Source organism: Aricia agestis, chromosome 3 (genome assembly GCF_905147365.1).
Source record: "Aricia agestis chromosome 3, ilAriAges1.1, whole genome shotgun sequence".
NCBI lineage: Eukaryota > Metazoa > Arthropoda > Insecta > Lepidoptera > Lycaenidae > Aricia > Aricia agestis.
The window spans coordinates 6,122,580-6,147,300 of record NC_056408.1 but is presented as its reverse complement, the minus strand read 5'-3'; the positions used below and the strand labels follow the sequence as shown (position 1 = coordinate 6,147,300).

Sequence of the window (24,721 nt, the reverse complement as noted above, 5' to 3'; positions counted from 1 at the left end):
ATCGTTTTTACTTTTGCTTCCCCAATTACCCTTTTTTATATAAGCGATTAAATATAACTTGTAAGTATAACTTGTAACACGACGCGTAGATGCATTTTTAATTTATATGGATTTGACAGATTCGCAAGGCGCCTCACGCTATTGAAATCCAATGATATTCTATAGAAACTCATTGTTGAAATCTGTCAAATCAATACAAATTTATGCCGCGCCGCGTCTCGCCTCGCCTCGTCGCGTTGCGGTCTGAATTGATCCTTACATTTGATGTTATCAGACACATGACCAAGCACGTCAATATAAGATTCACATCACATTTAAATATAGACGTAGAACATTACAAGGATTTTTAGGCGCATACCTACCACAACAATTAACACTCGCCGCCTTCTTGTACGGTGTCACTTAGCGACACCATTTTCATACTCACGCACTACTGTCTTTCTTCCAAGTAGATATTATTTTCCATAGCTTGTCAATCTATTTAGTCATTTGTAACTTTTCAAGTGACTGAAATAGATTGATAGCTACTCCGCGGAACCCTAAAACGTACAGTGAATATAATGTCACTCATTACTTGTACAGAACAATGCCTTTTATGTAAGTCATTCTTAACAAGTACTATTATGTACTGTTTGCTGCAGTACCTTACTATAATGCAACTACGATTTTTGTTATGAGATGATAGGTACGTATTGTCGTCAAATGTACAACCAGAGCAGCCGCAGATCCGACCAAGTAAATGACGTAGGTCCTTCAACTGCTTATAAATCAATTTATTCGATAGTACAACTGTCTGTCTGATCTGTAAAGTAACGGGCTACAAGGATCTTTTGGCTTGTCGCCAAAATCAGAAATCATCATATTGTGGTGTCTCTTGGGAGACACATCTTTAACACCTACTACATCCGATCATTTAGGTAAATCATGTAAAAGCGCTATTTAAATTGTACGATACGATATCGTCTCGTATAGCTTGCATAGCGCTTTTCAGTTGCAAAAAAGGTAGTACATAAAATATTTTTATAATTCTTTTGCTTAAGGCTCCGCTCGTGTAAATTCAGTATCTAATGGAAACACTGTACTTTTCCAGAAAAAGTAGCCTTTGTATACAGTCTAAATACAGCTATATCCATATGCCATTTTTTTAAACGGGCAAATGGCCCACCACACATTCCCACCACTGCAACTCCTGTGTCGCCAGGATCAACAGTGGTAACCAACCACGAAAACCCTTTGATATGATCTCAGGGATGCCCGAGGGACAAGCTAAATCTGTCTTGGGACCCGCAACGAAATTAATCAGAAAAAAGGTAGGCGGAGTAGGAGAAATCCAGTTTCCCTCCCCAAGCAAAGTGGGAGACAGCCAAATTTTTGTGACATTAATGTCCAAACAAAGGGGGAAGCACCACGGGAAAATAATTAAATCAATATGCCATTGTAAAAAAGTACTATAGACCTTGTTTATATTGGAAGAATTATCAAAATAAATGTTACTCAAAGACAAAATTTATGTCTAATTTGACTGTGATTTAAACTTGATATTCTAATGGGGATACCGAAACGCTTTTAATCTTACGCGCTATAAGCGATAACGTGTCGTATAATGTAAAAAGTACATAAACGCTGGTAACGTAAAGGCACATAGGTCAATCAAGTTAATGTGCATCAGACACGTACGGAACCAATTAATTATCATATCGTTCGCAGCAGGGGACGGTAACGTTGGGAATCGCATTATATTATGACCGACGAGGCAAATTAGATACGCGACTGTTGCCACGGTAAATTTATTCCACACCTTTAAAAAGGTAAAAAGGGGATAAAATTGCATGTCACAGCAACCAGAGAGGGCTTTTTTCGAATGACTAAAAATAAAAAATTCGCGTTGCCAAAGGATTTTACTAACTACATAGAAAAAAATTGATATTTTTTTTTATATTATGATTTTAATACTAAAGTAAACAAACAGGCACTTGCAATGAAACACCCGGTTTTGTTGATGGTTGAAAATAACATGTAATTTAAAATTTTATACTGTTATTATTATTGAATTCATTAACTAATATAAAATTCGTCATAAGTAAACTTTCATTACATTTTATTACAAAGACACAAACTCAACACTGTCACAAATAAATCGCTTCGGCAATTTCCGTCAGAGAACGAATACGGCCGAACATCTTTATTTTGTTCGACAAAACGACTGACGGCGTAGCAGTCGCCTCGTAGCCCCCGCCAGAGCTACGCGCGTAGCGTGCTACGAAACCTCTACGGTTTTATACGTAGCATTTCAATACAGCATACAAAAACATAGTAAATAGTTCCTTTTTAAATAGAAAAGACTAATTTCAAAGATAAATTGATAAAGTTGAAAGTACGAAGAACATTCTGTGCAGCGATTCCAATTTCGTGAGACTTAAACATGGGATTTTATTGCGGACGGAATAATTTAAGGTAAGTTTTTGCTCTTTTCTTGAGGACTTCGATCTTTTCTTGAGAATATTCTATTGGGTAAAGTATTATATGAGTTTTTTCTTGTCGATGTGCTTCTAAATCAAATAATAATTATAGAGTTGCCGATTCTAAGATTAATATAATAATTAATAGATTGTAATGTCACCTGGCTGTTATTAGGAATCTAATTCATTTTCAGCAAAATTAAGCACTGTAGTGAATTAATTTTAAATGTGTTGCTAAAACTCAAAAGCATGTAACAATTCTCCAAATTTTGCCCTTGTAATAATTTCATCGGTTCGAGAAAGATTCAAAAGGTAAAAAACGTATTAATTTATATTACCATCACGTAAATATTATGATCGGCAAAACGTGTAGTACTGTATTCTTTTCTTCACTATATTGTTTCGCCGTGTATCGATCGATTTAGAGTATTTTCATACAGCAATAAGTTATATTCACTAGATTTTACATGTATTGTCTTTAAGTATCCTTAACTTATGTCTTAATATCAATAAGATATAATCCTTAACTTATGTATTAATATCTATAAGGGACCAGAGTGTAAAAATGACCTTAATGACCATTTAAGAGAATCAATTTATATATTTTGAATCATAAAAAAAATATCATAATTAATATCATATTTCTACAATATATTTTAATTTTCGTATTGTTTTGTTCAGTAGTTTTATATGCATGATATTTATCTCTTTAATGAAGTATTGTTAACTTGCTAACTGATCATCTGTGTTAGACAGCCTTTGTAATTTTTGAGTTATCAATTTAGTTTAATTAATTTTGATTACATTTATTTTGTATCGATAGCGTGAATAATTGCTTCAGTGTGAATGGGTTGGCTGGATCAAATCAATGCTGTGGGCTCACATAAAACCGACATGAAACAACGCTTATAACATTTTGTTTTGTCAAGTGAGTGAAGTAGTGAAGTAAAGGCTTCATAGGACAAGGCTTTTAAGTAGTTGCGGGTGTAATCTAAAAATGTAATAAATAAAATTGTATGTACTAATATAATTTTAATGTACATATATTTTGATAGTGCACTTCTCAATGAGTGGAGCAATTCATATTATATTTTCATTCATAAATCAGCCCGGCAGGACAACAAATTTAAATAATAGTACCTGGATGACCGAGCTTTGCTCGGTATAGCAAACACTCTAGTTTTTATTATTCGTAGAAACACTCATTGACTTCGTGTTACTTAATAACGCCATCTGCTAGTCGTTAAAACAATTAGTTGCTCACAAAATGGTATTATTATTCGCCAATAGATGTCAGGAAGAGTCATATTTTTCAGTTTATCGATTATCGATAAAACACGAATAAAAAGACATTTTCTGAAAATGATTCCTAGCTAGATCGATTTATCGCCCCCGAAACCCCCTATATACTAAATTTCATGAAAATCGTTGGAGCCGATTCCGAGATTCCGATTGAGAGAGATATATATATATATATATATATATATATATTTAAATACAGGGTGTAAGAAAAATATGTGATAATACTTTAGGGTGTGCACGTGTTCCTTGTAAAAAGTTCACTGTGAAAGTAGCAGCGCTGAAAGACCAAATTTTTTTTTCACTTTTGTATGGGGAAACTCGTGACGCTCGGGCCCTAGCCCATACAAAAGTGAAAAAAAATTTTCGTCTTTCAGAGCTGCTACTTTCACAGCGAACTCTCTACAAGGAACACGTACACACCCTAAAGTATTATCACTTATTTTTGTTACACCCTGTATATCACACTATACAGTGTGTTATCTGATCGTCTGAGAGCGCGAAAGCTCTTGTACTAATTAATGAGCGCGACGCTGACGATGCTTCATCCAGACTTTAATCTCCTCTAATGCTCCCACGCTAATTAGCAAATGCTTTAGTTGCTTAATAAGCTGAAGATACTTTTACTGTTCACGTTTTATTTTCTTTGTTAATTTTAAAGGTGGGTTTTATTTTCTTCTTGGTCTTCCGTCTTGGTAAATGTCTCCGAGTTTTGGGCTGGTTCCCGAAATGGTATATTAATCAAACGTTTAAACAAACTGAGATGTTCTTAAAATTGTTGTGTTATATTTATTACTTGGTCACTTTGTGAGATCTAAATACATTTTCACTTGTTATTTTATAATTTCATTTCTCTTAACGTGATAATTATAATAAATTCAATAAATTATAAAAATGTACTATACGTATTTATTGTAAGAAAAACAAATTTTAATTCATGAAGCCCTAAGCGGCCGCATCCGGCCGCGATAACAATAGATAAGCTATTGTGTCTCGTTATTCCACGATCGATGGGGAAGCACATGCATTTTAAATATTCTAATTCGTTTGTCTTTAGAGTCACCAAAATATTGTCGTCACTGATCACACATATTGTATTGTAGGGTTGGTAAATTAATTCATAAATTTTATAGCATATTATAAAATCCATACTCATATCGATAGTAAACAACGGCAATCCCCGCGCGTAACCAAATCCGCACGAAAAACGCCCTTCGTATCCTGTCCGCATGTCAGTCGTGATTTTATTACGCCGGCCTGATTAATACGATAGTGGTTCATTTGGGTCGTCCTGATTGACTGATGAGGTCAATCCGATTCCAAATTCAAATCTTATTACGTGTAAAATGAACGCGAATGTCACTCGATATGTGTTTCATTCCGAAGTTAACTGTCCACGAATGTAGTTTGTATTTATAGTTTGTAAGAGAATGGTTAGTACGTAACGTACGTATAATGTTTTATTTTAATACCAAAATATGTTTCTCACAAAACACAGACTTTTTCATTTTAAATGTTACGTACTTGATATTTCCAATGACTTCTTACGGTAGTTAAGATTTGCTTGATTCGTTTGAGAGTTTGAACTTTTTTAGTGATTTAAATTGTCCTATGTCCTTTCTTAAAACTTCTTCGTAACAAATATTTTAATCGGTTTAGCGGTTGAAGTGAAGAGCAACAGATAGGCAGCATTTACCCAGACTGCGCAGAAAGGAGGGTTTTGTATGCGAAAGATACTGAACAGTAAACTTATAAGTAAAAGAAAATAATATTATAATTATGAATAATCGGCCAAGTGCGAGTCAGACTCGCACTTGGCCGAAAATTGTGTTTTTTGTATGGGGGCCCACCTTAAATATTAATTTTATTTTGTTTTTAGTATTTGTTGTTATAGCATATATACATAATCTGTGAAAATTTGAACTCGCTAGCTATTACCGTTCTTGAGTTACAGTCTGGAGTCAGACAGACAGGCAGACAGACAGACAGACAGACGGACAGACAACGAAGGCTTAGTAATAGGGTCCCGTTTTTACCCTTTGGGTACGGAACCCTAAAATACAAGAAAAAAGTTTGTTATTAGTTTATAAATTATAAGTAATGATAAAGGGCTTTTCTATCTTATATCTGTGTGTTATTGAGTGTTACGATACTCAATATGATTTTTTATTGAGTATTATAATACTCAATAGTGACATCTACAAATACGACACCTAAGTTGACCTAGAAGCTATAAGCCTAATAAGAATCGAAAAGTGGTGCCGCAAAAAGGTCATACCGTTTATTTTCGTTCTTGTCAATAGATGCCATTTCAGTATTAATAGTTAAGTTCTATTAATAAAATATGATCCATTTCATAACGACAAACATTTTGATTCTTGTCATGAGTTTTCTGTGCTAATGCAAATTTCCTTTGGAATAATAATGCATGAAAGGCTTTAAAAATTATAATGTATTCGAATACAACTTCAACAGTCGGAAACAAAACTCGCTAAAACCTAAAAATATTTTTAAATCGACCTTTTTGTGATCTGCTCTATAATATTATCTGTGCCTGTCAAATTGGTCCATCGTTTTCAAAGCCTATTCAATACAAAATATAAATATTGAACTCCAAAGGGAATTGTTTGAAAATTGACCCTTGTCAATTTGGTAATCGTTTGTAAATAATTAATACTTATATATCAATGTGCAGAGGTTATAAAAAGAAGAAGTTACATTAATAGGGATGATGACAAGGTCAAAGATTAGCGAGTTTTGTTAATAAAATAAAAAAATCACGGTAAAAAATAAGTGTTCCCAAAATTTCAGCTTGATAGCATTTCTATTTTTTTTTATGCGCCTTCAAAGTTGGATATTCAGGTCGATTTTTTTTTCATATTTGTATACAATTCGATAACTTATGCAATTAAAAGCAACTTTTGTTATGAAACCACTTTCATAAACGCAATATTTAATATACCTGTCGAACAAAGTTGTCTCCCGATGCGTACAAACTACGAAAGACTGACGTCATACTTTCGTAGCACTTTGTATGGAGCGTTTCGGGCAGGCCTTTTTTATGAGATATTTAAATTGTCATATCTTGGTGAATTTTTAAGCTATCAGAGTCATTCTTTCAACGATGTTTCTATTTTTTAAGTGTCTTTCAATTACCGATAAGAAAAAAAAAATAGTCATCATGCCTATTCTAAACAGCAAATGTTAAAATAGCCCCTATCCCAAAATAATGCGGTGGGACCTTCCAAGCTTTTGCTTTGACATAATATTGTAGTATAAAATGTATGGGCCTTATAATTATGCGTCATAGCACTTTCAATACTCATATTGGATGGGTCAAGAATTGCTATAAAATAGTTAAATCTTGAGGGAGAGTGAACTAAAAACTTTTATCCTTGACTTGTTGTCCGACAGTGCCGACAGAAGTGAAAACTTGAACTTATACCAATATAAACCTAACCTGCCCCCTGATTCACGATCGTCGGAAAGTTCTCACGAGGTATTTTGTCAATTTCTATCGGATACACAGCGATTCATATTAATACAAAATTTTAAAAATATTAATACAAATACTGCATTTATAAATAAAAAATATGTATTGTACAATAAAAACTTCCTAATACATAATTACACGACATATTACGACACTTTTTTAAATAAGACACGATTAACTATAAATTGATTTCTTTTATTCTTATAATTAAATAATTTCATCTTAAAGTATCCGCCATCACACGGTTCTCGAAGTGAAAAGTTTTCACGAGTCTTGGTAATCGCGGTAACATTCTGCAAAAACGGCATCCTCAAATTATTATCGCTGTCGGATGTCAAAATTCCATCTGCGGTGAGAAGTTGTCGAATCCGTGGCGGAAACTATTTCACTCATACAAAAGAAATGTCACTAATAGTAGTAGTATGCTGATAGCAGCATGACAGCAAAATCGAAAAGTATTCACTTGTCATTTGCTTGAAAGTGGAAAAGTTTCCGAAATCGGGGCAGAATCCGCGCGGAATCGCATTATGAATCAGGGGGCATATGACGCCCGCAACTAGGTTGCTGTGCACCATTATTATTTATCGCGCGGGAACAGTGCATTTTTCCGGGATAAGATGTATCCTAAGTCCTTTCCTAGGACTCAAAGTATCTCCATACCAAATTACAGCAAAATCAGTTCCCTGGTTTGGGCGTGAGACGTAAGAGACAGACAGACACACTTTTACATATAAAATATTAGTATGGATATAATTTAGCCAGCGATAGAAAGTGAGGGGTATATTACGCTTCAACACCGAGCCAGCGGTTGCCTCTCCCTTCATTTTGCGCTGGTCACGTTTGCTGACGTAAATTTAACATTATTTAAGTTCGCCTTGATCTCTCGCCAGTCGTGGCGGTCTTCCGTCCGGGTTATGAGAGTAAAAAGGAATAGACAGTGCTCTCGTGTACTGCGCACATACTTGGGTACAATAAAATGACTCCTGCATAACTGGCCACCATTACCGAAACCGGTGACGGTACCTAAACTGTTCATAAAACTGCTACAGAAGTTTGCAGTTAAAAATTTTCCCTATTTTTTGCTAGCATTTAACCCACCGGAAGTATTAGCTAATCCCCGTTCATTATAGCCTTGACGTCACATCCGGTGCCCCGATTGATTTACCGCCGACACGGGGGTATAACGAGATTCAATTAGAGTTGCAAATCTCGCCTTTTGTGTCGATTGGCAACATTATCTGTACTACTGTTTACAGGTATTAGTGTGAAATCACTTAGACCTTTGATGTTAAAAAAAGATAATCAAATAAGATAAGGGCAAATCAAAGATGAATATTATAGACGCTTGTTTTGATGTAACGTAAAAGGCCACAATATCTTCTATAATAATAACCAGCTGACCCGGAAGACATTGTTTTGCCATATATCTTAGATATTTTTATGCCAAAACAACGTTTATAATATTTCTAGTATCAATATAAAAAGTAGATAAAACCCATTCTTACGCCTAATGAATGTACTATCAAAGAAGTTGATTCCTATGCAAATCGGGGACCTAAGTAGTTTGGTCGCGTTACGTCAAACCCAGCTGACAGATCACAATTAACATTGAATTGACATATTCGACCAAATAACGTTGGTCTGTCAATTGCATAGGAATCAACTTCCTCGATGGTACATTGTACTCGTATTATCAGAGAAAATGATTCCTAGGCAGATTGGGGACCTACGTAGTTTGGCCAGATCACAATTAACATTGAATTGACATGATCGACCAAATAATGTTGGTCTGTCAACTGCCTAGGAGTCAATTTCCTCGATGGTACATATATTAAATTTCATTAAAATCGGTTGAGCCGTTTTTTTTTTAATGAAAGAAGGGGCAAACGATCAAACGGGTCACCTGATGGAAAGCAACTTCTGTCGCCCATGGACACTTGCAGCATCAGAAGAGCTGCAGGTGCGTTGCCGGCCTTTTAAGAGGGAAAAGGGTAATAGGAGAGGGTAGGGATGGGAAGGGAAGGGAATAGGGGAGGATAGGGAAGGGAATTGGGCCTCCGGTAAACTCACTCACTCGGCGAAACACAACGCAAGCGCTGTTTCACGCTGGTTTTCTGTGAGAACGTGGTATTTCTCCGGTCGAGCCGGCCCTTTCGTGCCGAAGCATGGCTCTCCCACGTATGGAGGAGTTCGCGCACAAACACTGTGACACGAGAATTTTATACATTAGATATTATAAAACTGAATCGTTTAATATGTATGTAAGCGCCAGTCTTGAGAACGACTGAACCGATATATTAATTAATTGAAGATGTGAGTGGAAGAATGGAACAAGTAACATTTCGTAACATACGGACAATAACTAATTTTTTCCCTTATTATTTTCATAAAACTTGTAATTTATCTACTTCATGACCTAGCTAATATATCTGGCTAATCTAATCTAATCTAATCCACAGTTTTTCTATTTCAAATATTTTTTCCCGCCCTAAAACCTCCATTTAAGCAAAAAAATAAATCTTTTTTAAAATATAATAAGTTAATTAATTACAATAAAGTCTTGTATTTTTATTAGCAATGAAAGGAGATGTTTAAATTAGAGTTGGAAATTTTAATGCTAAAAAGAAAAAGAAATAAGTAAACATTATTTGAAATAAACAACTGTTATAATGAAAATGTTAGCTAACAGTTTAAAAATTGTTGAAAAAAAAATGAAATTTCAATTTATGTGTACTGGGGCAATCATTATATTAATAGGGGTACTAACCCTAAAATTCCACCTACTAATTAACAACGATAGCATCAGAGGTGGTAGGCACGCTAACCAAAAAGCTACCATTTTTTTAACAGGTAAATAGATTCTGATCCTTATTTCAATAAGCATAATGGTTAGTCCTACTGAATCGAATTTCAATATAACATGGACGGCTAGTTAGTAATTGAATGTGAAAGTCTGTTAATATTTTATCGTTATTCTAATTACGCTTAGTTAGTAATTATTAAAATATATTAAACGCGAGGTGTACATTTGTGGCTTTGATATTATAATAATAAATTACGTGTACTAGTTCTTCGTCAAATGATATATTGCAATTGTATTTTATGATTTATATAAAGTGAGTTAAAACTTTTATTTTATCATTAAATGGTAGATGTGATTATTATATTTTGCAGTAAATGTTAGGTTATAATATTATTATAATATGTTATTTAAGATGCGACAGTTGTGTTTTGTGTGTGCATGTGTTTGTATGTGTATAATATGCGTGTATTTATTTATTTATTCTTTATGTACAATTTTTAAAACTAGCTTAATATTATACACATATTTTTATGTGTGCTTATCTCTAGAAGAGATCTCTGCCAGCAGACCTACATATTTTTTATTTTACTTTATGAGTACTACGAAAGTACTTCTAAGAAGATTTTATTTTTAGTATAAGTAGAAGTATCTCCTAATCCATCCTAACTGGTAAGTTAGGGCGGAAAAGTTAGATATGAATATTCATATTTTGATGGCATGTTTTACAAATAGAATATGTTATGTTTTGCGTAATATACTTTTCTTACAGAACTTTTAATAATTTCTAGAATGATTTCTGTTAATTTTAATATTATACAATTAATTGAATAAGTTGGTCGAATCACCATCGTTTGATAACTTCGAGATCATAAGAGCTAATTGCAAAAGTTAAATTGTTAACAGTAATATGGCGCGAGTTTTGTTCCGGTGAAATTTTGTTAACACTTTTAAATTTAATTAATGAATCCATAGTAATTTAATGCTTTTCTTATATAAATATTTATTAAATGCTTAACTGGTGGACTTATTTAGATGTCATGTATGAAACACATTTTTAGTTAATCTTATATATAAAATTCTCGTGTCACGATGTTAGACCGCGTACTCCTCCGAAACGGCTTTACTGATTTTAACCATATTTTATATGCATATTCAGTGGGTCTGAGAATCGGCTACTGGGTACTTTTTATATTGATAAGTGCATTTGTTGTATAAATAATAGTAAATTATTACAACTCGAGACTGGCGGCGACCATTGTTTGTGCGACGGGATAGCGATGGACGTTGCCATGGTGACATACTTATTTAGTCACTTCAATAAAATAATATTTGCGAAATACTTTATATGGCAAAGCAACGTTTGCCGGGACAGCTAGTAAGTAGATAAAATTTTCAAATGCAGGTATCCTGAATCTTACTGGTAACAGTCCAATAAATTATATTGATTAAGTACGTAAATCCTGAATATCATAAGATCCTATACAGGAGTAAGAAGTGTTTTTTATTCTATAAAATATTAGGTTTAGTAAATTTTTTAACCGACTTCCAAAAACGAGGAGGTTATACGTTCGGCTGTGGTGTTTTTTTTTATGTATGTTCAACGATTACTCCGCCGTTTGTGAACAGAATTTCAAAATTTTTGTTTTGTTGTATAGGGTATTACTCCAATTTGGTATCATGTTCAGAAAAGTGGTGACTCGATGATGGGATCCATGAGTAATCGAGGGCACTCCTCAAAATTCAAATGGAAGCATATAATTTTTTTGGTTTCATATGAAGTATTCCAGGCATATGTTACCAAAAAGTAAGATTTTGCACCAGAATATACCATGGTTCGAAGGTGGTGAACAGAACTCCTTACTCCTTATAGATACATGTTTGGGGGTTTCGGCGTTGTCTTAAGAACTGAAAGCATATACTACTATGCAAATTTCATTAATCATCATCATCATCACCACCATTCCACCATACATCCATGAGTAATCGAGGGAACTCCTCAAAATTTATATGGGTACATATAGTGATTTCAATTTTTTAAGAAGTATCCTAAGCATATGCTACCAAAAAGGAAGATTTTGCAATAAGATATACCATGGTTCCGAAGGTGCTAAGAGAACTCCGGATTCCTTATAAATACAAGTTTGGGGGTTTCAGAGTTGGTTTAAGAACTGAAAGCATATGCTAATATGCAAGTTACATTCATCATCATCATCATTATCACTACCACCAGTCATCACACCATGAATTATCTAATTATAATAACCCTTATTATTCCCCATTACCATGAATTATCTAATTATAATAACCCTTATTATTGGTACTTTTAATCGTCTTTAAGAACGAAACCCGAATTCGTCGAACGATTTACATAATTATAATGTTATTTCAATGTAAATGATTCGATCTTGGTGTTTAGGTTACCAAGATATCAATTTGATCATAAGATCTATGCGGTATGTTATTCTCCTTAAAATTTATAAGGACGATTATAGTTATATTATTTGAGCATAATATTATGTTATGTTGAGCTGATGAGTTTCCATGAGTGTAATGATAGAAATAAATTCACTGAATAGTACTTTAGAGCCTTTAAAGACAGGCGTATGAACATTAATTTTATCATTGCTTGATTAAGAGCGAGCTGTCGGATCCAGTCACTAAGCATAACACATTGGTCTGTACAAAAAACCAGCTTATTAAATATGACTAAAAAGAGTGAAATTATTATTTTTAACAAAAAATTAAAACCGACTTCCAGGGTAAACACAATAATAATTTATAATGAACAAAAAAGTGTTAAATAATTCTTACTCTTTAATGTGCGTTATGCATAACTCTCCTAAACCTCAACTATTTTTATGTACACAATTTTCATTACTTTGAAGTCGGTACCAGTCTTAAATATTATTAATATTTTGTCATAGAACTCAGCATTCTTAGCTGGTACCGTCTTCAAAATAATGAAGATTGTGTAGATATAAATAGTTGAGGTTTAGGAGACTTATGCATAAGGCACATTAAAGAGTGACTTTTCTATTTGAATATATTAAAATATCGAATTTACTTGCATAAAAGGATGTTCAATTTGAAGGTAAAATGGTAATATTATTACATATTTTAGGGTGGGTTTCACCAACTTACTTTAACAATAACTTTAACTTCAACTATAAAAAAATGTCAAATGAACTGTCAAATCCCTAGTAAAAGTCCATATTGGACGCCATATTTGACGATAACCTTAACCTTAACTATAACTACGCCTCTGGTGCAACCCATTTATTACTTCACGCTAAGCCGAAAACAGAAATGGAATAAAATATAAAAATACAAGCGCCTTTCACGATTATTAACAAGAACAATACAATTTTCACTTCAATAAGTTTGAGTTATTTAATTATTGTGGAAAACTTGTTAGCGGCACGGACTATCGAAAATTTTTGTCAGCGGATATAATAACTTTCGCATTTATACTTACTCGTGTATAATAAACGCGAACGTGAGTGTCTTTACGATAAACTTATTTAATCCGCTTAACCGATTTTAATGAAACTTGGCACATAAATCAGAACAAAAACCGTAAGTTACTTTCCTATACTAAGGTCACCGGGAGCATTCGCTTGTAATGTAACGTTATAAAGTCGAGCATTACATCAGTGAGAGAGGAGAACCGAGCATTACTATTCGCACCTTGTAATGATACAATGTGTAATATTATATTGATAAAACTTATAACATCAATGCTACGGGACAGTGAAGTCAGCCAGAAACCTATTAAAATATCATGAGATCGAACTTTTGAAATTTTTATTATTGTAAACCCAAGTTCTCCATAAAAATTTTGCTGTGACAGAATTTCTGTAATTTGACCACAATTGAAAATGTATAAAGTATGGATAAAATAACTAACAAAAATTTTGAAAATTTACGTTTTTTGCATAATGGAATCTTCAGGATCGATAAAATAATTTGAAATAAAAAAATGATTTTATGTATTACCAGATCATATCATATTACCCAAATGATAAATCAGGTAAGTTACAAGGTTTGCTCAAATTGAAAGGGGAAAAGGAGTTATTGTCCTTATCTTATATTTTTAAACGAGCAATTCTTGTATATATGTATATAGCTATTTGACCGAGCTTTGCTGGGTATTCGATAAAACACGAATAAAATTATATTTTCTAAAAATGATTCCTAGCTAGATCGATTTATCGCCCCCGAAACCCCCTACATACAAAATATATATGTATCGTTATATATAATGTTAGTTATTCACTACAATATTCACTTACGTCTCAATTCATAAGTTTGTTAAGGACCACGAATATACCGATGCTGTGTGCATTAGTCTATGGATATCAACTCGATGAGAAGTTTACTTCCCAAATTTAGCCACGAGTCACTTGTAGCTTGTAATATTATGTAACTTACCCTCAATATCATGTTCATCTAATTAGGATACATGTTGAGACTTCGCATTTAATAGGCTGTTAAAATTTCTCGACATCAAACTTCATAATTATCTTACATTAAAATTAGGGAAACTTGAACGAGTTGAGAAAATGTTACGTATTTTTGCAGACTTATCTTGTTTTATTCGCAAATATTTTTCACATTTAGGTATCATATCATAACTCATAAGTAAGGTTAATTTACGTATCATAAGTAAGGTAAAACATATCTATTCTTAATCTATATTTATAATCATTAAAATATATTCGTTTGGTATTGCATTAATAATATTGATATTATTATAAAATAAAATATCAAAATGTGTATTGTTTAGTCATTTAGTCAACCACAAAAATGTTCAATTCGAAATCAAAATGACTAATGCCCAGATTCTGGGGTTTTTTAACCGGAGTTTATCTTTTTACTATTGTTTTTTATTGGCTAGTGTCAAAAAAAACCCACAGCCGAACATATTATAACCTCCTCCTTTTTGGAAGTCGATTAAAAATTAACCAATCAACAACGCTAGTAAAAAGATAAACTCCTGTCAAAACACCTCAGAAACTGGGCATTAGCAGTGAAGGGCATCCTCTGAGCAAACGACCTTGACCATAAATTTGCCGCGTTGCCGAGATCGCTCCAAAATCCATTTTTTTTACTTATTCAAAATTCAAAAAATTCAAACGTCCAGTATGTAGTTAATGAAATTGTCGATTTATTGGCGTGTGTTTCAAATAACCGTAATTTGTAAATACTAGGGAGGGAATTTCAATAAATTGGTATCACTTTGAAAGCTGATATCATGAGTATAATAAACAGCTGCATTTTTATTGTAATCTTGTAGCATTCAAATTATGAGTTAATAAGACTCTAAAAACGGTAAATTACTGCATCTTCGTAGGGGGAGCGTCTTAAAATAGTAAATCGATGTTTGCTTCCCACGAGATTCTTATTCATTATTGAATGAAGCAGAGGAATAACGCTTAGTATAGATAGCACCCACAAGCTTGATGATGAAATAATCCTATCACGCTGGGATGAAACCACATTCGTTTATATAGAGTGAGGTGACGCCGCACTCTTCAATCAAGTTCTGAAGTGTCTTGCTGTTCCTGATAATTGGAACTCACTGGGAATTAGAATTCTCTGTGGTCCTTTTTTAGCTGTGAATGTGACATGTTTGAAATACCTAAATTACTTTTGTGCTAGAAGTTAAGAGGAGTCCACACCGCCCTTTTTTCCATACAAACGTTGTCCCCTGTTTCCTCCTTGTATAATGCTAGTAGAGTTATAATTTTTATCCTGAATATCTACGGCCACTAATACAATGTCCTTTTGTTTTCATTTTTTTCATAATTTGATTATTAAATAAGATATGAACGTACAAAAACCCAAAAAATGGCCAAATTTTCCGCTATGTTCAAACATCCAGAAAACAGATTTGGCTAGATTTTACAAAAAAAATAAAACATAGAAACACAGCTCAAGCTTTTCTTTAATCTTTAGTGAAAAAAGTACTTAAATCGGTTAAGTTTTGGAGAAGGAATCAGGGGACAACGAATCGTTGATTTTCTGCAGTTGTCTCTATCGCGTTCTGCGGTATAGGCTTGAGGTAAGGGAGACAGCTATAGATATTACACGTACTTTTTTTTCATTTCTCTAGCCCCTGGTGTATCCTCTTAAGTAGATTGGCTCGTGCTAATTTTTTTTTGGGATGAACTATACGTGTCCTTTCCATGATTTACGGCCGTACTCAGAGACATTTAATGATGATTTAACTTCAATTCAATGAATCGTTTGACAGATAATGTATGGGGCTTATGTTAAAATCTTCTTTTAATTACAGTTCAGTAATTGATGATCGTCTCTCAGTGCGGCAGTTAGATTGTATCCAAATAAAATAGTTAAACACCATGTAATAAGAAGATAGGTACTTTTCAACAAAGCCAAAGAAATTTTAAAAATTTTACCTACATTTCGCGATGCGACTATAACGTAATATTTTCCTGAAGTTATATTTTATAAAAACACACAGTTTAGAGCTTATGTTCTTGATCTCAATAGTTTTATCGAGCTGGGAGTTAAAATTTTATTCCCAGAGTAAAAATAATGCAAGTGACACGACCGACACTCGCAGACGACAGGCTATCGACTTTCTCCTGCGCTAAATAAAACTTATTCTTACTCAACCGTGGACTTCTCCTAGTCCTTCGACGGAGGATTAATAATATTGTGATTGCAAAAGTGTATCTGCCTCTTCACGATTAAACCGCTGAACCAATTTAGATGAAATTTGGTTCGGAGATACTTTATGTCTTGATAACTTTATCGGGGCATAACACAAGCCCTTACTTAGGATACTTTTCAGCCTGAAAAAAAAAACAGTTCCCGTGCGATAAACGAGTTTTTGGCGCAACAGAGTTGCAGGCGTCGTCTAGTCTTATTATTTTTGCCGTTAAATTTAAAGTTATAATTATTGTTACTAAAACACCTTTCTATTATTATCGTACTAAATATTCAGTTTCTTGTTAGTCAAAACAAAGGCGTTAAAGGCGAAAATCGCCCTGGAATACTCTAGCAAGCATCTTGAATATCCAGAGCTAACGCTATCGGTTTACCATTATTGTATATTGCGATTCCAGAAATTACGGTCTCACGCGCCTGTTACCGGAACTCCGTAATTCCAACCTAACAAACTAACGACCAACCGATAATAACCTGACTATTAATATTACTCAGAAGCCTCAGTTGGTATTTTAAGGAATCATTAAAAGATGAGGAAGTCTTAAGCTCAGTATTTAAAGAAAAATTCTTTATAAATTGTATTGTATTTTTTTTACTGTAATTATTATTCAATACTCTGAAATTTTAGTTATCAGCAAACAAAAACAACTGCTGCCATTCCATGTGTCTATCTGTTATCTGTTCACGCTTAAAAGGTAAACCGATTTTGACGAAATTTGGTATGGATTTGATTTGAAATATCTAAAAAAATGCACGGTTCCCGCGTGATATATTTTAGTGCAACGAACGTACAACATCCAGTAATAGCTAATGTTTGCGCATACGTTTCACAACGTATCTCTAATTCATGGCGTATTCAAATGAACATTAGGAACAGCACAATGTAGAAGATAGTTACGACGTTATCTGTTCATCTTAATGAAACAATGCTACATTAAATCAGCCCTATCTGAATGGCCCTTCGTGTCTTGTTCTGCCAACAACTATGTTCTCTCTAGTCCTAATGTATGTGTCGCAGTCATCTGGTTAAATCTGCGATTCGAATGAATGAATAGCGCATTCAATTGAATGACTCGGTCGAACGTTGACTGAACAATCATCAAACAACGTTCAACTAGTTAGCGATTTGTAACATAGCTGCTCTTTTAAGATAGCGGACATGAAATCAGTCAGGTAATTAAGAATGAATTTTATTTTTTCCCACTGCGGCGCTAGTAGTCAACAAAAAAATATGGCGTCAAACAGCTCGCACAGTTGATCGAACTGTATTGATATTTTTTGATTAAATATTACTTTATATTGCGTTATTTGTAATAAAATAATATGACAGCGTGTATTTATCTATTACTACCCCATAATTGGCTACTTAAAATCATTGTAATATCCCATTTAACGACTTCAGTGACTTTTAGTCAAGACGTTAAAATATGTTACAGTCAATATTTTGACGAGTTGTCCTTTGGTCATTCAATTAAATGTGTCATTCAATGAATGCGCTATTCATTTAATGAATAGCGAAAATAACGTTATAAATACGTTAAGTACATTTTACCGTTTTTTTAAATTTTGTAACGTCATTCTAATGAAATAATATACATAGATAATACGTAACAAATATTGCAATTATGTGACAATATTTAAATATTTTTATCTTTTGTTTCAAAAAATTAAGTTTCGCAGGTTTTTTCGCGTTTTCTCAAAAAGTGCTTTTGTGGGTTTGCGGCCTTTTTTCTTATGACGGCAGTAATGTATCGGATGGGTTTCACATAACACGACCGAATTACGTAGGTCCGCCATCTGCCTATGAATCAACTTTTCTGATAGAACTATCGAAGAAATTGATTCCTGGCAGTTCACGAACATACATCATTTGGTCGGGTTATGTCAATATAGTAATAGTCGTGATCTGACGGCTAGGTTTGACGTAACGCGACAAAATTGCACTATCTGCCTAGGAACCAACTTCTCTGAATATACATATTGTAACATAAGATTGCTAAAGTCCAAATTGCGAATGGAGGCATACAACTTCAGATTAAAATATGAAATTTGATATAAGCCAAGTATATGGATTATGGATATGTGAACTTCAACCACAAATTATTCAGATAATTTTCATTCAACATATTATTTCGACGTAGTACAATATGAACATGAAATTTTGAGACTTACCTTGAATATACTAAAATGTTTGATAGCATGTCAAAATACCTGAACCACACTTAAAAGGTACTAAATACGAGGTACGTGTCTATTATACCTTGAATAAATCATTCTCTATCTAAGTGTATAATTGTATAGCTTCTATCACCAATTCCGTCCTATTAATGCGGAACCCTCATCACCAAAACATACCTAAAGGTGGGATGTATCATGAATAATGAAAACGTTAATTGGTACATTCCCTGTCCCCGTGTGTCAATTACATGAGGTTGAACTCGATTCGAGTACGGAATTTCAGGATTGCGACCGTGAAAAAGTAAACTTGCTTGCTTTTAGGAAAGGTCTTGAAATTAGCTTTGCGAGGTCAATGATTTTTCAAAGACGTAGATTGAATTCATTACTTTTTTTAATTTATTTATAATATCTATTTCCAATATTTTGAAATTATGACCGAGAGTGTATTCTTATTTGATTACCTATTAGACAATATTATATTGCTGAACCCAGATATTAAAAAAATACAATTTTTATAGAAAGTATTCAAGACATAAAAGTGATTGCAGAAACTTAAGTAATGATATCCAAAACTAACCAAATAAAGGGACATTCTATTTATTTTAAGAACATTAATTATTGTTCGAATATTCTGTCGAACAAAGTTACGTGTATCGATCGCATAAGCTAATGGACTGTGTACCATTCGTGTTCAGTTCCATTTAAAGTTACTCAAGGTTAGATTCAGCCGTTTTAAAATATTTTCTTTGTTAGCGTAGCTTTAAAATCTTTCATGAAGGTCTTAGCATAGAAGTTCTACACATAATTCTTTAGACAAAAGACACAAGCGTACTTAAATTAGCAATGACATAATGAATACTTGAGACTAAAGGTTACATATTGTTACAGAAACCTCAACCGAAGATAAAAGTAATTCGAAGAACGGAATGCGATTCATACAAAATGGGGATCCTACGTGTGCTAATAATTGCATTAGCAGTACACGTGATAGCGGCCCGGGTGATGTGCCCGAGTCACCCTAACTGCGTTTGCGGGGGCACGTTCTCTGTGGAACTCAACTGCAACATCGACGGTGAGTGTACTCGGTGCGCTCCTAAAAGCTTCCATTGTTTTACGTATTGACATTCCAATTTCCTTTCCCAGGGAGAGTTGTGAAGATAAATTTACTGCCGAACACATACATTAACGTAAAATGCGAGAACGCGAGCACTCTGGACTACACTCGGCTGCCGAAGTGCGCCGATCGGATGACTTTCAAGTCCGTCAGCTTCAAGGACTGCCCGCTCCCGGCGTCGTCCTTCAGAGATGTCCTCGACCAGATGGGGGTGTCCAAAACGATGTCGCTGATATATCAGAATGCGAAAAAGCTGTCCGGATACTTTAGTAGACGCCACTTTAGCGGCTTACAAGATCTAACTAAATTATTGTTATCGGTGAACGGGCTAACTCACTTGCCCGATAATTTGTTTGTTGACATGAACAATTTAACGTGGCTGAACATAAGATGCAACAATATTAACCTATCTGAGGAGCTGTTCAAGCCGCTCGAGAAACTGGAAACGCTGGAAATAAGCCACAATCACATGACGAATATGTCGGCTAATTTGTTCTCGCATCTGAGCCTCCTCAGAAAGCTCTCGCTGTGGCAAAGTAACGTGACGTGGTTCTCGAAAGATTTCTTTTCGGGCGTCGATGTGTTGGAGGAATTGGATCTCAGCTCGAACGGATTGAACGAGCTGCCGACGTCAATTTTCAAACCTCTGAGAAAACTTAAGAAACTGACGCTATTCTCGAACAAGTTTTCATCGCTGCCTCAAGATCTGTTTTTGACTAATAACAAGCTCGAGACTGTTATAATACTTAACAACGACGTAAAAATGAGAGAACTTCCGCGAAGTTTATTCGGTAGTTTACCGAACTTGAAGCAGGTTTATATTCAAAGGAGTGGAATTGAAAATGTACCTTACGACGTATTCGTGAACTCCGCGCTCATAACAAATATATCGTTAGCGCATAATGATATCGGAATGCTTTCCGAGTCAACTTTTAACGACCAAATAAATTTGCTGGAGCTAGACTTGAGCCACAATAGTTTAAAGCGACTGGAGTCAAAAATATTCTCATCATTAGTGAGGTTGGAGAAATTGAATTTGTGCTTTAACTTTATTGAAGAAATTTCTGGGTGAGTGTAGTTGTTTTTAAACTTTTTCAGTTGGAATATTTAAAACTTATCAACTTTGCTGTTATTTACGACTGCTTGAAAGTCGGTAACTCGGTAGATAACATTATTTTACCTTTTGTAATACTTAAAATATCATCGATATCAAAAATTAATACTGCCTTCTTTTTTACAGGGAAACATTTTCATCTTTACTCAGCTTGATATATTTAAATATGGAACACAATAATCTGAAAACAATATCCTCATACTTATTCATCAACAATAAACAAAGAATGTCCATATCATTCGCGTACAATCGCTTGGATTTCGAAAACAAGGAATTGGAAAACAACTCGTGGACCGTAAAGAGGATTTCTCCGTTCGCTCACACTTACAGCTTGAGGTTGCTGAATTTAAGCCACAATCAATTCAAGATGGCGTACGATGATTGGTGGAGCAATGGACACGAGTCCCTGGATATCAGTTCCAATGATATTACACACCTTTGGGTAAGTAACCTATAGCATTGGGAACAATTTTTAAAATAGCGTCGAGAATAAAATTATTACACCCACGAATAACAAATACTTTTTATTATTGTACGACGTGGAAAAAATAGGCAAAAATAATATTTTTAAATTATTATATTGCTAAAAAAGTATATCTAAAATAATATTTCAACAATACATAGGTGTTCTTATTATTAATTGTATAATTTTCAACTAGGTGGATCATGAAAATGAAACAGAATCAACAAATAAAAACCGTTATAAGGAATTACTGAAGAAGCCAATAAAGGAAGTGTGGATGTTAAATAATCCACTCGTATGCAAATGCGACAATTTTAAGTTTTTAGACTTCTTGAGGGGACGTGTAAAATCTAAGGTAAGCTCTATAGACAATCTATATCAATTATCTACCGTTAAACAATAAAAAGTTGTAAGATCTTCCGAAACATTGTAAACAATCAGTTTACTTTTTTTTTCATTTTATTCCAGCATAATGTTGTTTCATATTATTTTGTACCTTCACTTTTTGCTCTTGTTACAAAATATAATATTTGAGATAAATGATTTTATAAAGGGCGAATAAAACACGCGTTACATAAATTATTGTTGTTAATTTATTGCATATGAACGTAAATTATATTTATTTCCAGGTAAAGGATAATACGTTAGCCCATTGTCCCATCTGGACAAAAGAAACGTGCTACCTACGGTTCATTATTTTCATATCGATAATTACATCAATTCTATTGTTATCGATAATAGTGGTGACCATATACTCGCTTTACCGAAATCAAATCCATTCAATGATCAAGAAGACGATGCATCGATTTTCCCACCAGGAGCGAGTGAACGATCGATGTAAAAATATCATAGTGAAGTACTCGGACAAGGACGAGGAGTTTGTGTTCAAAGAGATAATGCCGACTCTGAAAGAGCAGCCCAATTTGAACGTACAGATGCGGCCGATCCACAAACCCATATCCGCCGAGAGCGTCGTAAACAGACCCGGTGAAACCGACACAATATTGGTAATATTCTCCCCGAACTACTTAACGTCGGCTTACAGTCATGTGAACATAAAAAAAATTAGAGGCGAAATGTTGAAGGCGAAGAGCACGGTTTATGTTTTTACCGATATCGGCCCGGATAATTCGATATACGCGTTCCTCAAGGATCAAAGAGATCGCCGGACGTCCGTTTCGTGGAATGATATTAATTTCTGGAAGATTCTCCAGATACTGCTGTCCGGTAAACGATACAGGAAGAGCGATTTGAAGGGCAGAGAAAATTCGAAACCCTTGAGCGGCACGGTCAGTAAGCTGACGAACAAAAACAAGTTCACGCGATTCTCCGACTACGACTGCTACTCTTCGAACACATTTACGCATAGTCAGGTTTAGTTACGTACATTACTTTAGTGAGGTAAAGACTGACTCCTTCACATTACTCAGACTACGTACCGGAATAATCATTTTGTTATATGTAGCCGTAAGTGTAAGTATAGGTGACTGTGTAAAATTTTTACGAGCATAATGTTTTAATGTACGTAATTTCTTATTGGTGTTTACTTTCGGATATGTGATATCTATATTTATTTGGGTGAACCCGCTTTTCTCTTCGAAGAAGAATTTTACGTACCAGTTTGTAAATTTTACGTACCAGTTTGTAAATTTTACGTACCAGTTTGTAATTAGTGAGTGTAAATAATTGTAAGTTATCATTGGCATTTACGTTTCGAGGAAACTGCATGTTGTTAAGGATTGTAAACTACAGCTTAAATAAAACATAATATAATTTGACTGCGTTATTTTCAGGCACCCCTACTATTATAAAATCTTTATATTTACCATCCTGAACCACAGCGTATAAGGCATAATATTAAATATATTAGGGCCATAAAATAAAATATTGAAAGAATATTCTTCATTTGGAGTCAACAACATTTTCTATCGTTGTGAAGAGAGAGAACTTTATTTCTTTTTATAAAATAAGCGGGAAAACGAGTGAACGGGTCACCTAATGGGAAGCAACTATCGTCGCCCATGGGCACTCACAGCATTTCAAGAGCTGTATGTGTATTGCCAGCCTTAATAAACTTGCATACCCGATTCTGCCAATCATTAATGATCATTAATGATTTCATTACACCAGGAAATTCACTAGTAATTAGAAATATTTCCCCCCCTTCTAAATCTTTGTGCTAAAACCTGCTACGAGTACCGTCTCCATGCATCAATTATGGTTTTACGTTTTACCCCCGAATCCATCCTCAGAACAATTAATTATATTAGACCCACGTCACAGAACACATCGTATTTAAATTGATTGAGACGAATGAGTCTATTCATTACCAGGACGAGTATTAAACTTGTTAAATCCTAACACAATCCAAATAATAAATTACTTTTATTAGCCTATACATTTGTTTTTCTTTAGATTTATTCTTTTTCTAAAAGTTATCTTAGATGCAAATATTATACATGCAAAAGTGTGTCTGTCTCTCTATCTATTTTTTCTTTACGCTAAAGCCGCTGAACCAATTTAGATGAAATTTGATATAGAGATACTTTGAGTATCGGAAAAGGACATAATATTATAGGGATACTTTTTATTCAGGAAAATATGTACGGTTCTTGAGGGATAAAAAACTTTTTACGCAACAGAGTTGCGGGCATAAATTTGTATACGATAAAGAAGCCTTTCTAGCTTTGTATCATCTTACTGATAATTTACTTATAATATTATTGATACCCTGGAGCCACCATAAACCACATAAAGTAAGTACAAACTAGTAGTAAGAGCATGTCCACACGGCGCGTTGCAACAGCGTTGCGTCGACGCAGCGCTGCCGTTTGACGCATAGTCGGCCACTCGGGCGCTGCGTCATCACAGCGTTATTACGAAGCAGTATTAAGAGGATACACCAGGGGCGAGAGAAATTGAAAATAGGTATTTGAAAATGTATTGCTGTCTCACCAATCTCAAGTCTCCCACCGCAGAGCGCGATAGAGACAACACGACAAAAGTTCTAATAAAATAACAGAAAATCTTCGATTCGTTGTCCGCTGATTCCTTCTCCAAAACTTAACCGATTTAAGTAATTTTTTCATTAAGAATTAAAAC

At 34.2% G+C, this 24,721-nt stretch overlaps 1 protein-coding gene across 1 annotated transcript; it reads left to right on the top strand.

Moving 5' to 3' along the window:
- The first annotated feature begins 2,228 nt into the window (after nt 1–2,228).
- Nucleotides 2,229–23,261, top strand: LOC121725330 (protein toll-like). The gene is made up of 6 exons (XM_042112223.1): nt 2,229–2,454; nt 19,817–20,000; nt 20,072–21,110; nt 21,283–21,598; nt 21,816–21,974; nt 22,249–23,261. Exons 2-6 carry the CDS (start codon nt 19,871–19,873, stop codon nt 22,996–22,998), a joined length of 2,394 nt encoding a protein of 797 aa, XP_041968157.1. The 5' UTR covers nt 2,229–2,454; nt 19,817–19,870; the 3' UTR covers nt 22,999–23,261.
- Nucleotides 23,262–24,721: the final 1,460 nt, after the last annotated feature.